A 14,113-nucleotide genomic window follows, 5' to 3' on the forward strand; every position below is an offset into this window, starting at 1 on the left:
GAAAACATTAAATTCTCATTTGCAAATTGCATCATCATTTATGAATTATGGAAAAAATGGATGATTCATAATTTGTAATTCAGAGGAGTTTTAGTTAACTCCATACGTATTTAAAGAAGCTATTCCCACATCCAAAACCATTAAGCCATAACAAGAGAAACTCTACATCTCCACCCCTGGCGGCCAACTTGTTCTGTGAGATAAAGATCTCCAGGTGGTCGAGGATCATTTGTCTTCTATGATCCTTCTTTGTCCAGACCCCCTCGCTGACTGCCGGCCCCCTAATAACGTCATCAGCCTAATGGTTCCCTTTCTCCTGGGTATTTTGTGTGCTCTGACCACCTCTGAATCGTTTAGGCCAAGGATCAAAATCACGTTAGAAACAAACCCTCCTAATTCTTAACCCATATCGCTTTTAGTATTTTCGCGATATTTCTCCTCTGGGAATTAAACCGAAAACCGAAAAAGTCGCAAAACGAAATCGTTTAAATAATTGCTCTCAGATGATTGGCTTCGACCATTCCTATAACCTGGCAATAAGAAACTAGAATGATCATACTTATCATAACAATAAATTTGATTTAAACGTTCCTCTCTAGATACCCAGGGGCACTTTAGACAGCCTTCGTCTTATAATGAAACTGCGATCTTCGTTCGTTTCACATATTTCAATCTATACTGTAGCCTATACACTATACTCTTTACTCTACATTCTATACTCTATACTCTACACTCTATACTCTACTTTAAACTTTATACTCTACACTCTACACTCTATGCTCTACTCTAAACTCTATACTGTATACTCTACACTTCGTCCTCGATACCCTATACGATACACTCTACACTCTACACTCTACTCTCAACTCTATGCTCTATACTCTACACTCTATACATTATACTCTCTACGGTTGTGGATTCACACTCTTTTGAACCATTCACCCCGCAGTTCTCATTCTTATAAATAATGGACACTGTGTCGCAGCGGGTAAACTCACACACACACTCACACACACACACACACACACACACACACACACACACACACACACACACACACACACACACACACACACACACACACACACACACACACACACACACACACACACCTATACACATTAGCACACATACACATGAGCATGCACCCACACACACACACACACACACACACACACACACACACACACACACACACACACACACACACACACACACACACACACACACACACACACACACACACCTATACACATTAGCACACATACACATGAGCATGCACCCACACACACACACACACACACACACACACACACACACACACACACACACACACACACACACACACACACACACACACACACACACACACACACACAAATACACCTGCACATGCACACATACACATTAGCATGCGCACACACACACACACACACACACACACACACACACACACACACACACACACACAAACACACACACACACACACACACACACAAACACACAAACACATATGAGCACACACACAGATGCACACACGAGAGTACGAGAGACGAGAGAGTGAGAGAGAGAAAGAAAATCGATCAACAACTTGTAAGATATAAAAAACGAATGTACTACGTTTATCTTCCAAGTTCACTATTTCAAGAGGAATAGGCCATCGGCCTCTGTAGATCTGATTAACTATATATGTAGTGGCTTTTTCGTTCAAAGGTCATACCTATGTAGCTCTTCCCACTAAGACTACTCATACTTAGACGGCATGAATGAAGGTATTGCAGGTATTAATAGATTTTCCCTGAACACCATGTTATAGGAATCATTAGGTATGCACAAAGACGCTTTGGGTGAAAACGGTCCTTATAATATGCATTGGGCCAGTCATAGGCTACATCTTCATGCATAGATATCATTACATACATGAGTCTTTTCACATAAAAAGGCTCTGTTATATGCAAATATCTTTGATTAACCGAATGAGGCAAATTCTAAGGTAATCATTTTATGTCATATCTGATGCAAAATATTATTCATCTTCTGATTAATCTTGCCATTCTAGCGTTAAATTAAGTTGAGAAAACGATGAACCACTTCTTTATTTTTTTTTGGAAAATCATTACACCATTGATTGCATAACATGGACGTCATCCAATACTTCTTACGGTTAAATAAGATGGTGTCTCTGGTCTTAACATGCACATCTATTTCAATAACTGTTCAACCAGAGTCAAGACTTAACCTAATTGATTGCTATGATTGAAGACTCATCAGCTCTTTCTTTCATGAGATGGAAGACTGTAGCTAGAACACAATTAGAGTGGTCGTTTGTGTCATAATTACAACCATTATTATGAGTCATTTTAATGTTCTTGATTTTAGAATAATACACAGGCATACTGTTGGGGCATTATCAACAATTATCCATGTGAATAATTAATAACCAGTACAATTCAAATTACCGGTTGGGCCTTTCTAAAATAAGACTGAAATAATGACCGCTCACATTTCGGGTAGAGGAATGTGCAATTACTGATTACAATAAAACAACTTGTAATGTGCATTATTAATTCACGCCCCCTACAAGGATAAAGATGTTGGGCGATATTGATTTGGAGGACTCTTGATATTGCTGACGAGCGCCCTCTGTTGGTACATTGAGGATGTGCAAGGTTTGAAACAATTGAAACGCCTTCAGAGACTTTATTCTCTACACACTCAGAATGAAGTCATCGTCGCCTATCCCGTGACTTGTCTATCTTTCCTGCTATGAAAAAAACATTAACATCCGAGAAAGAAATTGTTTATCGCCTCCCTTTAAATTACAATAATCCACTGAAAACTCGGGGGAGTTTTTTTTTTTATATGGTTCGAAATAAACAATTTGAGTAGAAGATGTTTCACTGTGGACAGAACGGACCAGGGACGCTCCAACCCTCTCGAATCTTAAATCATATGGAAAGATCTAGTGGAAATCCTGATGCCATGTGGATAGCCCACTCACTACAGGCTTTTGTGTATACTTTTCCTCTGTATGTTCTAGGAAATAGGAAAGTGCATTTTAGAAAATAAAAAACTTTTGGTGTAAATTAATCGTTTCATTCAAACGCCTTTTCTCATATTTCCATGTCCTTTTTTAATATTCCTTAAACCGTTGCTCTACGTTCTAGGATGAGCGACCAGCGATATATAGCGGAACCTACGTCATCATAGCGCGACAGTCTAGTCCCGTCGTACAACAAGAAGAAGAAATGGCTGCAAGGTTACTGCTCCGCTCCGCGCTCCGCGCCGCAACGGTGTCGCGGGCCTGCCCGGCCCTCACCCACACCCGGGGCATGGCTGCTGGAGGTAAGACGGGGACGGCTTATATGGAATATAAGCTTTTTGGGGGTCCAAATCTCACACGTTTAGCCGTAGTGGTTGCGGTTTTAGGCCAGGCAAGGACATGCCTTGCCATTGACTGAAGTAGTTCCTTATTGAGATGAAGTAAGGCTGATTGTAGGGCCAATATCAAAGGCAATAATGTCAACCACAAATGTATTGTAACTTGGGTCACATTGAATCCCTGATAATATGGTTTAGCTGTCACCGTAATCGCATGTACCGTGCTCTTCTTGAAGGGTATCTATAGCACACTACAGGACGAATGGATAGGTTGAACTAAGTTATTATGAGGATCATGGTAGCGTGGGACGCAGAGTAAATCATTACATATGTACGATCCCATTTAGTGTTCATGTTTAAACGGCTATGCGATTGTCTCCAATAATAACAGACCAGAATAGATGTATAGGTAATCGTATATAGAATACAATTGCATCCTTGTTGGCCTAGCTCCACCAAGAGTCTCCATGATAAAATAAACGAGCGCTGGCTAGCTCTGAATATGGACCACACACTTTTAATTTGATTTGACCACATTGAAGAAACATCCCCCTGTCATATGGCACGGCGGTTTCTATTCATGGCACCTAGTCTTATATCTGGCAGGGGCAGAAGGATTGAGCCATGTTCATCCCAGCCTTCTCAATATAATTAGAAATGCTATTTCATTGGAAACATCTTATTTGTGTATCTAAAATTGACAGAAATGTCTTGAGCACTACATTAAGCATTCTCTATTCTCATGCATGACGTCAGTTGTATTTAGACAGAACAGACTACACCTACCATGGAGCCATACCACATACCATGGATTTTGGTTAATCTTTATCGGATACTGCATTTAAATCTTCATATATTTCATATATTAACAGGCATCCCCACTGATGAGGAACAAGCCACTGGTCTGGAGAAGGTCATCATGACGGCTGCCAAGGAGGGAGCGGTGAGACCTTTATTCCCCTAAGAGTCTTCCAGGACTCTGGATCCAGGCTGTCAGCTCAGACGACCCTCACACTGTGTTGGGAAGTGTTTGTTACGGCTCGCCTCCACTGGAGCCATCGAGCTTCACGTTTTAATGGGCATTTATCAGAGTTTCAATCTGCTGGGCCATGTTGCTGTGATTATGGATGGAAGGAGATGTACTCCAACTGTGTTGTTGTGGACACGATGCCGGTGTTGAAGGGAGGCCAATCAGCCCGCTTTTAGTTCTGGCAGAGGAACGACACCCATACATGATTTCACCCGTGAATTCGACATCATTCTTTGTACTTTGATTGCTGTCTGGTGTTATGAAATGTTAAGTTATCGGGGAGAGTGCCTTGGGGAGGACATTTAGCGGCAAGTTGATGCACTGCTGATGGTGAGCAATGATGCGTTTCCAGTGGATCCCTGGTGTAGAAGAAGCTGCTGATGTAAAGCAAAACTTTGATGGCTAATTCGTTCTTTCATTTATTTAACATTTGGGACTTTAAAGAAGCATTATGTGAAAGGGGGTTTCTTTGATAGTCGTCAACATCAAGTCATAAATTGAATGTTTGCATATTTTACTGCATGGTGATGGATGTGTCCTATTTTCTTTGTTATATTTGTCCCAAGAGGTTTTTTGTGCACAAGACTGCCTAAGAATTCAGGAAAACATAGTTCTGTTACTAGTAGGATACTGGGAAACCACAATGAACACATTTATAGGAAAAATACCCAAATTAACTCAAGAGATATATTTAAGTGCAAAATAGAATGTCAAATCTTTTCATGTCTGTCTTTCCTTAAACCTCCGCCTGCCCTCTCAGGACCCCTACAATCTGATGCGGCCCAAGGAGTACGCTGGCTCCAAGGCGGACCCCCACATGGTGCCCTCCATCACAGACAAGAGGATCGTGGGCTGCGTCTGTACGTCAACTCTTTGGTTTTTGTCAGGCACCGTGTACCCATTGGTTTCTGAAAGGGGCCCAGTTTTACAGGAAATGGAGAAGGCGTATGTTATACCAGAAGTCACGGGGTATACTCCTGGGTAACGCAACAATAAGGAAGTGATTAAATGTCAACAGTAGCTTTTGCCACAACAAAACGCCCAACTCCTAGTGTTTGCCGCCTGTACAGTAGCTCAGGGTGTAGTCTGTGCCAAAGCAAGACGCCCAACTCCCGGGTTCTCCTCATCGCGCTGGGTTCTCCTCATCGCGCTGGGTTCTCCTCATCGCGCTGGGTTCTCCTCATCGAGCTGGGTTCTCCTCATCGAGCTGGGTTCTCCTCATCGAGCTGGGTTTCTCCTTGCATTAGCTGACACTGGCTTGAGTACACATGTAGTCGTTTTTTTTACTCGACACATTCCTACCTGAGGTGTCAATGTACAATCGAAACTTATTTAGGAAATGGACAAAGCCTGGTACCAGTTGGTTAGTTTTTCAAACTGTCTTTTACCTGCTAGAACCCAGGATTTCAAAAGTAGATGGTATTTAAATGGGACAGCCTCTGTCAGTGGTTCTTCTTATGGCTTCTTAACTTGGATTTAGAGAGCTCTTCCTTGCCCTATAGTGGACTTCCGGGTTTTTGTAAAATAAAGCATGTTTAGCCCTTAACTGATTAAGGGCCATTGATATCAAATGGACCTGATTGAAGGGTTCTCTATGCAGCCCATGTGTTTCTGCTCCTCACCCGATCTCCTCTCCCTGCAGGTGAAGAGGACAACACGGCCGTTGTGTGGTTCTGGCTCCACCAGGGGGAGCCCCAGCGCTGCCCATCCTGCGGGGCCCACTACCAGCTGGTGGCCCACGAGCTGCCCCACTAACTTACACCACCACACCCGTCTCCGCATACACCTCTATTATTATTACCCATGTTAACGTAAATGTTCACTTCTTAAATATTCCAGATGATGTTGGAACGACTCCCAAGTAAGATTTTATATTTGTCTGATCTGATCTCAGGGTTTTGTTCCAACACAGAACGTTTCAACTTTTCAACCTCATCTGTTTTTTTTTGATTTTGCTTTGTTTAATCTTTTAGTGTTTTACAAAAACCTTGGGACACAATTTTATTCTCTGCAGACTTCCATTGTGTTGCAGTTTACATTGTCATGTACTGTACAATCTTAACTCCTGGTCCAATTGCGCTTAATGAAACAATAAAGTCTTGAACTCCTACATGTCTGTTTTTGGTCTTTGTTCTATTCAAATGGCTGTAGTCAAATTAATCATTCAACAGAGCTGAAGTGATTTCTGGCCAGGTTTTGTTACGTTAAAGGAACTTGATTCAGGAAACATGTTCACATCAAAGATACTGACCTTTCAACATCGTTATTTGTCTTGTTTTTATTGGTCCACCACACAGAACTAGAGCCAAGATGGCCTAATATCCAGAAAGGTACTTGAATTCAAAATCTCACGGTTAAATCATAAATATGGGAACGCCATCTTGTGACAGGTTGACCTTTAACGTTTCTCCTGGAAGGCTAAGGTTTGTTCAATGGTAGTCTAATTCAAAGTCTAGCGGATGCAGAAGGGTAAGATACAATTCTAAACATAACAACTGGCTTAAAGTTTGGAATTCCTCCAGTTTTACTTCTGGTGTACTAGCAAATGGAATTTGGAGGAAGAGATTGTCGTGGGGTTACTGTGTTAAAGTATGCACAGCAGGGGGTGGGTCATCTGGAGGTCCCGGCGGAGACTTGTTTGCAAACGGAATTTGGAGGAAGATATTACCTTACAATGTTAGCATTGTAAGGTATAGAACAACGTTTCTAACCCTCTTCACGAGTTATCAAAATACGTGGAATTGCATGAAGTTATACTGAAGTTATATTCAAATGTTTCAATTGTTAGGATAAAAGTCAAGAAGTCAAGTCTTTATTGGTTCAATATAAGCAAATGGACCCAGAGCAATATGGTACAGTACACGACTATGTAAACTGCAATTCAATGGAAATATTTGAAATACAATACTGCCTCCCGATGCCGAAAGCAGATGAGGTTAAAAAGTAAAATCAAGTCCCACAGACAACTTCAAGATCCATGACCTCGTTGTCAAGTTCCTCTTAGCTTCGCTCTGACAGCATCTGGAATAATCAAGGACATAACAGGAGTATAAACAGCTCTATGTAAAAGAGGGGGCTGAGGAGACGGGTGTGGTGGTATAAGTTAGTGGGGCAGCTCGTGGGCCACCAGCTGGTAGTGGGCCCCGCAGGATGGGCAGCGCTGGGGCTCCCCCTGGTGGAGCCAGAACCACACAACGGCCGTGTTGTCCTCTTCACCTGCAGGGAGAGGAGGAGGAGACCGGCATTACATCGAAGGATTTGCTTCCTTCCACAACATGACACCGTTTCCAGAAGAGCCAGATGTCAGTGGGACCAATGTGTTTTGATCAGTCAGAATAAAGACGAATTATGTTTTATGGAGGATATCACAAAAACGTTAACATCATCTAGTTTGGTTGCTTTGCCTGTCGGCCTTCCTGATCATACTTGAAGAGTCAAGCGCAATAAACTGTTTTCGGTTTTCAGGGGAAAATATCAGACTAGTTTTATATGCATTACGTGCAGAAACACAGAGGCTAACTATTAACCACAGAGACAGCAGTATGAGCGTTAGGATTATGTCATTGACGTACAGACGCAGCCCACGATCCTCTTGTCTGTGATGGAGGGAACCATGTGGGGGTCCGCCTTGGAGCCAGCGTACTCCTTGGGCCGCATCAGATTGTAGGGGTCCTGAGAGGGCAGACGTTAGAATGAAGCGCTTATCCCAACAATATGAGCTCCTTAATATTAGGACATGTTATTGAAGAAGTCTTTGATTTCATGTCCTTGCATATACAGTATCTTTGCCATATCCATAAGGCCACTACATTAACAGTTAGCACAGGATATCATTTGTATTGTATTGGTTTATGATTCTCCCAAATAATGCTAGCGAGATTGAGTTTTGACTTTCAACAGATAATGGTATAAATGTGGATAATGTTTCCATGACAATGATTCTAATATGTTTCTTAAAAGTCTCTCACCGCTCCGGTCTTTGCGGCGGTCATGATGACCTTCTCCAGGCCGGTGGCTTGCTCCTCATCGGTGGGAATACCTGATCACAGACCAGTGGAAACACTCGATGTGGAAACCTTTATCAGCTTCAATCATTGCTCAACCATTGCCCACACACTCAGATCAAGTCTCTTAGTGAGATTAAAGGTGTAATCACATCTTCTGTTATTTAAACCATACATACATTTACATTGATAAGAATCAATTCCTTTGCAGTTTATACATGTGTGTGTGCGGTTTGTAACATTTAAATGCTGTAAATAGAATGTGGCTTTGTGCTTGGATGACCCTCACAATCATTTAAGCAGACTTTTCGGTAGTCATCGGAATTTCCCCTGCTGTGCAGCCAATCATGCATTGAGTCAGAAACCGAATCGATATGATCATAAGTCAGTTTGTCTGTCATGTCTGGTAAAAGTGAACCACACGGTCACCTACACAGGCATGGTTTAGCTTCAAAGTGGCAAGAGTAAGCATCTGGGAGAGACAACTGGAATATAGGTTATATATGTAAATAGCACTTTCAGTCTTCACGTATGCTTTATTTAGACGTACGGGCACATTTGGTATAGGAGGCTGTAGCCCTTCCGCCTTCCGCAGTGTCTCCGTCCCTGTAACAGAACTACCTCTGTGACCCAAACCCCTCTCGTTTCTGGATCTTTGCGCCAAGCTCACCTCCAGCCGCCATGGTACGAGACATCGAAGGGGCCATAGCAGCCCGGAATGTGGTGGTTGCCCGAAAGGCAGAACGGAGCAGTAACCTTGCAGACATCTTGCCCCTTCTTTTTGACAACTTTAAGCCGCCGTCGCTTTATTTTGACGTAGGCGGCGGAGTACGTGCGCGTCAGCGTGTGACGATACTGGCGCTCAGAAAGCTGGAACAACTATTCGAAGTATCAGGACAGCAATAGTAAACAAGTATTATTTTTCAAAACGAAAAGTAATTTGTTGAATGACAAAAATAGTCATCAATCATTTAATTTCAAAATTGTTGTTACTGCAATAGTACAATTAGGCTCCTACTCTTGGTCAATAACTTATTTTGAATGATAAGAAAAGGTTAAACGTAGGCCATGAAAATAAATTGGGGCCATGGCCCATGCAGTCGTCTTTCAGCCAGGGATGTTCAGCCAGAGTAGGTTACTAGGGTAGCAGCCTTATAAGAGGGCCGATACTATTAACTACTCAGGAAGCAAATACATCCTATGCTCTTTTCGCATGGAACCAATCCATTGTGTTTCACTATTTCAGAAACATGTGGTTTGGCTTCATGCAGGTAGACATTGGGGATCAAACTCAGAACCTAATAATAATTAAAATATTGGATTATTTTCTAGATAACTTCAGATCCTCAGATGTTGCCAACAGCTGCATTGTAATTCATTTAAAGCTGACTTTAACGGACGAGCGACATGAGCATTACATTGGCCAGGTGCCTAGAGGAGAAGCTCCACGTAGTTAGCGGGGAACAGCCCATAATGTCCATTAGGAGCGTATCCTCTCCACCATCCCCTGTCCACCTTCTCGATCCCGGTGATGAGGTCATGGGGGTTAAAGGAGATTTCTGTGTCATCCACTGAAAAACAAAATTGAGATGATTTTATGCAATTTGGTGGACGATATTTTTATAAATTGTTGCATTAATTGTCTTGTAATTGCTGTATCTTACCAGCTTGGTAGTTGTAAAGAGCTTTCGCCTTTAGCGGTTGGTCTTCAACCGTCAACTGAAATGTGAAAAGGTGTTCTATTCATTATCAAGGGTTAACCTAAAGACTTTAATCTCAGGATTTAACCTCAGAAATGTATTCTGGAGAGTAGTATCCTCTCAGATGATGTGTGATGGATAGATCAGCACAGTGGCGAGTACATAGGCTGATCATTGTATCTATCAATCATACATCTGGGGGGATGAATTGCTTTTTGTGACTATGACTGCATGGGGGTTTCTGGTTAGTATTGAACACATGTTTGAGAGCCTGGGGAAAACGGAGACAGGCGTGTGAACCTACGTTTGGAACCTCTTCGTACAGGTCCTCATACAACGGCTCTTCTTTCTCATCTGATCCAGTGGTGACACGATGAGGAAAACAAATAAAACCAATGATAAATTATTAGTAGTTGACTTCACAAAAAATGACCACATGCTTTTTGTTTGAGCGTCTTACAAGCTCCCTCAAGTACATCGTAGTCATCGTCGTCTTCAAATTCATCCGACCATTCATCCTCTGAGGAAGCATTGTCTGTAGGAGGAAGAGAGAGAGAGAGAGAGAGAGAGAGAGAGAGAGAGAGAGAGAGAGAGAGAGAGAGAGAGAGAGAGAGAGAGAGAGAGAGAGAGAGGGAGGAAAGGTTAGAGAAGGAGCAAAGTAACAAAGACAGAGGGAGGGGGAAGAAAGAGACATGTTAGCCCCACGTCAACAACACTTTGTCTTGTTGCTGAGTAAACACCAGATGTATCTCCACCGGGTAATGCTGGAGCTCCACAGCCCCATTAGTTATTATTGTTACTATCTGGGTATGTATCTGACCTGTGGGCTGACCAGGTGGGAGGTCATTCTCGTAGAGTGCACTGGAGGGAGACTCCATGGGTGGGTCCGATCTAACGGGCGAGGCGGCGATCTCTCCGCGGCCCGCTGAGATGGTCGACGAGGAGGACGATCTAGGAGCCTTGCGTACCACCGGAGCAGGGGAGGGCGAGGGACGACGCTTCGGTTCAGGGCCCGCAGCTCCGCCGTCGCTTGAGTCCTGGGAGAGAAAGGGGCTGCGCAGTTTCCCTGGACAATATGAGAGCACATGAAATGATTGCTGTGTCCTGTGTCATAGATGGGGTTTAAAGGGGCCCTATTTCACAACCAGGCCTGATCTTGATTGGCAAAAGGATTCCCCAGAGTGACGTCACAAGTGGGAGTGTCCTCTACCAGTTGGTTCAGTCCACTGGGTAGGCTGGTAGGCTGATCCGTCTACATCCATCTGTGTTGGTACGCTCTTCTTGTTACGTCACTGCCATTTTGAAATGGCTTATGCTGGCCAATGAACCAAAAACCTGGAGGGAAAACAGGGGGCCTGCGTAGTTGTGGGTCATACCTGGTTGTGGAGTGAGGGGTGCTCCATTGTTGACGACGGGACTCTGCTGGTTTTGCTGCTTAAACACGTCTCTTGGGTTAAAGGACCTCTGGGATATCAACAATTTGGCTTCCTGTGGGCAGTTGTATTAAGGAGAGCTTAGTTTGAGGAAGGAGATGATGCAAACTCAACGTAAGTATGTGAATCATCTTGGATCGAGAAGGCCTATGACCCAGTTGGTCGAAACAATTATGAAACAAGAGAAGAAAGGGAAACACCCCCCTTGCCCAGCTTTGATATTTTCTTCCATCAGATTTAAGTCCAATCATCTAAAGTCTGATTTGTGATAATAGTAGGCCAATGTCATATGACACTTATTTAAACTTACGTTGGCTTTCTGTACTGATTCGCCAGTCTGGATCCCATTGTTCTGGTAGGTTTTGTTGGGCCTCAGTTCCTCGTACTGAAACACACACAAGCTTAATAGATGAGTTGTACAATAAAGGGGAAAAAACCTTAATGCACTCAATAGGATTGTACCTTTGTGTGGATCTTCTGTTGCGTTTTATCAATTCTTTCCATTTCTTGTTTCTTCTGAAAACTGAAGATACAGAAGGGTTAAAGAACCTTTCATGTGTGTGTGTGTGTGTGTGTGTGTGTGTGTGTGTGTGTGTGTGTGTGTGTGTGTGTGTGTGTGTGTGTGTGTGTGTGTGTGTGTGTGTGTGTGTGTGTGTGTGTGTGACAACATACCTATTCTGAACAATCAAGGCCCTATTTTCTTTGTCTCTTTTTTCTCTTTCTTTGGCTTGTCCTTCTTCTAGTTCTCTCTTCTCTCGCTCTATCCTCTGCTTCTCCTCCTCCACCCGCTTTCTGGACTCCTTCCTATGTTCCTCCTCCGCCTTCTGCACAACAGGGCATTATAAAATGCAACAATTAGAAAAAATAACGGTGGAATATAAATGATCAGGTAGAGTTGGTTCATATTTGTTAAGGATTTTGTGTGAAATTGTGTATTTTTTTAAATACATTTGAAAAAGGGTAAAGACCTGAGTTTGGGCCCAGAAGTGATCTTTGTCAGTCTTCTGAATCTCATCTCTGGTGTTGATTTTCTTGTAAGAGGGAACCTGATGTAACTAAATATTGGATAGCATATAAGGTTACCTAACATACCATAATTTAACAAAATGTGATTGAACAATAACATAACCCATGACTTGTTAGTTTTTTCTATCTTACCATTTTATGTTGCTCTTTATCCCTTTTTTCTATTTGTAGTATCATCTGAAAACTCCTGTATGGGATAGAAACAAAAGCATTAAAACACTTCTGTATGTGTGGGTATGTGTGTGTGTGTGTGTGTGTGTGTGTGTGTGTGTGTGTGTGTGTGTGTGTGTGTGTGTGTGTGTGTGTGTGTGTGTGTGTGTGTGTGTGTGTGTGTGCGTGCGTGCATGCGTTTGTGTATGTGTGTGTGTGGCGGGGGGGGGGGGGGGGTGTCAGTCAACACAAACCTATTCTGAATAATGGAGGCCTTCTTTTCATTGCCTCCTTTTCCTCTTCCTTTAGCTTGTCTCTCTTCTAGTGCTCTCTTCTCTCGCTCCACCCTCTGCTTCTCCTCCTCCACCCGCTTACTGGACTCCTTTCTACGTTCTTCCTCCTCCTTCTGCAAAGGAAGGAGATTTTTTTATGTTTCGATTTTTGTATTCATCTAAATAAATTGGTGATATTAGATAATAGTTAGTAATGTTATATACATGGATAAATTAAACATGCAATGAAACAAACCATTTGGGGGATTTAGTATTTGTAGATGCATTTGAATAAAGACCTGAGTTTGAGCCCAGAAGTGATCTTTGCTAGTTTTCTGAATCTCATCTCTGGCGTTGATTTTCTTGTAAACAGAAACCTGCTATAACATAACACAGCTTAATGAAATCTGACGTAATGTGCCATTTTAGTAAGGATTTTTGAGGATTTCAACCACACCAGGAACAGGGCATTAATATACAAATGTAATGTGCCAATCGTGACATTATGTAGGATGTATGTGTGTGTGTGTGTGTGTGTGTGTTTTCACACTTTCACACACAATTCTACCTCTTCTTACCGTATTCTGTTGCACCATATTTCCTTTTTCCATCTCTATTATCTTCTGAAAACTCCTGTAAGTGACAGATACACTGGGTTATTTCTGTGTGTGCGTGCGTGTGTGTGTGTGTGTGTGTGTGTGTGTGTGTGTGTGTGTGTGTGTGTGTGTGTGTGTGTGTGTGTGTGTGTGTGTGTGTGTGTGTGTGTGTGTGTGTGTGTGTGTGTGTGTGCGTGCGTGTTGGAGAACATATACCTATTCCAAATAATCGAAGGGCTCTTTTCTTTCTCTCTTTTTTCTCTTTCTCTCACTTGTCTCTCCTCCCTTTCTCTCTTCTCTCGCTCCACCCTCCACGTCTCCTCCTCCACTCTTTTACCGTCCACCTTGGGAGGCATCTTCTCGTCCCTCTGCATCAGAGTACATGGTTTTGCATAGGATTTAGAGAGCAAAGAGAGATAGTGATAGATACTTTAGAATCTTTGCTTTGAATAAAACAAATGAAACCTGAGTTTGGCCCCAGAAACGTTCTTTGGCAGTGCTCTGAATCTCATCTTTGGCG

The 14,113-nt window shown here is 42.7% G+C and overlaps 3 protein-coding genes across 7 annotated transcripts in view; 1 reads left to right on the forward strand and 2 right to left on the reverse strand.

The window, feature by feature from the left end:
- Positions 1–3,196: 3,196 nt before the first annotated feature.
- On the forward strand, positions 3,197–6,524 carry LOC132455732 (cytochrome c oxidase subunit 5B, mitochondrial-like). Its single transcript, XM_060049682.1, has 4 exons — positions 3,197–3,346; positions 4,255–4,325; positions 5,173–5,272; positions 6,055–6,524. The coding sequence occupies exons 1-4, from the start codon at positions 3,250–3,252 to the stop codon at positions 6,165–6,167; spliced, it is 381 nt and encodes a 126-aa protein (XP_059905665.1). The 5' UTR covers positions 3,197–3,249; the 3' UTR covers positions 6,168–6,524.
- Positions 6,525–7,208: 684 nt separating this feature from the next.
- Positions 7,209–9,247, reverse strand: LOC132455733 (cytochrome c oxidase subunit 5B, mitochondrial-like). The gene is made up of 4 exons (XM_060049683.1): positions 9,087–9,247; positions 8,381–8,451; positions 7,985–8,084; positions 7,209–7,628 (listed from the first exon to the last, which is right to left on the reverse strand). The coding sequence occupies exons 1-4, from the start codon at positions 9,181–9,183 to the stop codon at positions 7,516–7,518; spliced, it is 381 nt and encodes a 126-aa protein (XP_059905666.1). The 5' UTR covers positions 9,184–9,247; the 3' UTR covers positions 7,209–7,515.
- LOC132455731 (drebrin-like protein A) overlaps positions 9,155–14,113 on the reverse strand; it is a 7,446-nt gene continuing 2,487 nt past the window's right edge. The window contains exons 6-22 of one of the 5 annotated variants that reach the window (XM_060049678.1): positions 14,059–14,113; positions 13,810–13,961; positions 13,576–13,630; positions 13,297–13,377; positions 12,980–13,131; positions 12,708–12,762; positions 12,518–12,604; positions 12,222–12,373; positions 12,012–12,072; positions 11,860–11,934; positions 11,493–11,604; positions 10,937–11,182; positions 10,577–10,651; positions 10,421–10,470; positions 10,081–10,135; positions 9,835–9,987; positions 9,155–9,295 (exon numbers count right to left, since the gene is read on the reverse strand). The exon at positions 14,059–14,113 is cut by the window's right edge and continues 23 nt beyond it. In XM_060049678.1, the coding sequence (XP_059905661.1) occupies positions 9,848–9,987; positions 10,081–10,135; positions 10,421–10,470; positions 10,577–10,651; positions 10,937–11,182; positions 11,493–11,604; positions 11,860–11,934; positions 12,012–12,072; positions 12,222–12,373; positions 12,518–12,604; positions 12,708–12,762; positions 12,980–13,131; positions 13,297–13,377; positions 13,576–13,630; positions 13,810–13,961; positions 14,059–14,113 (1,603 nt within the window). In that variant the 3' untranslated portion in view covers positions 9,155–9,295; positions 9,835–9,847. Of the gene's footprint in view, positions 9,296–9,352; positions 9,988–10,080; positions 10,136–10,420; positions 10,471–10,576; positions 10,652–10,936; positions 11,183–11,492; positions 11,605–11,859; positions 11,935–12,011; positions 12,073–12,221; positions 12,374–12,517; positions 12,605–12,707; positions 12,763–12,979; positions 13,132–13,296; positions 13,378–13,575; positions 13,631–13,809; positions 13,962–14,058 lie in introns of those variants that run through there. The other 4 variants (XM_060049679.1, XM_060049676.1, XM_060049680.1 and 1 more) reach the window with 4 other exon arrangements.

The sequence above is a fragment of the Gadus macrocephalus genome, chromosome 4, assembly GCF_031168955.1.
Source record: "Gadus macrocephalus chromosome 4, ASM3116895v1".
Classification (NCBI taxonomy): Eukaryota; Metazoa; Chordata; class Actinopteri; order Gadiformes; family Gadidae; genus Gadus; species Gadus macrocephalus.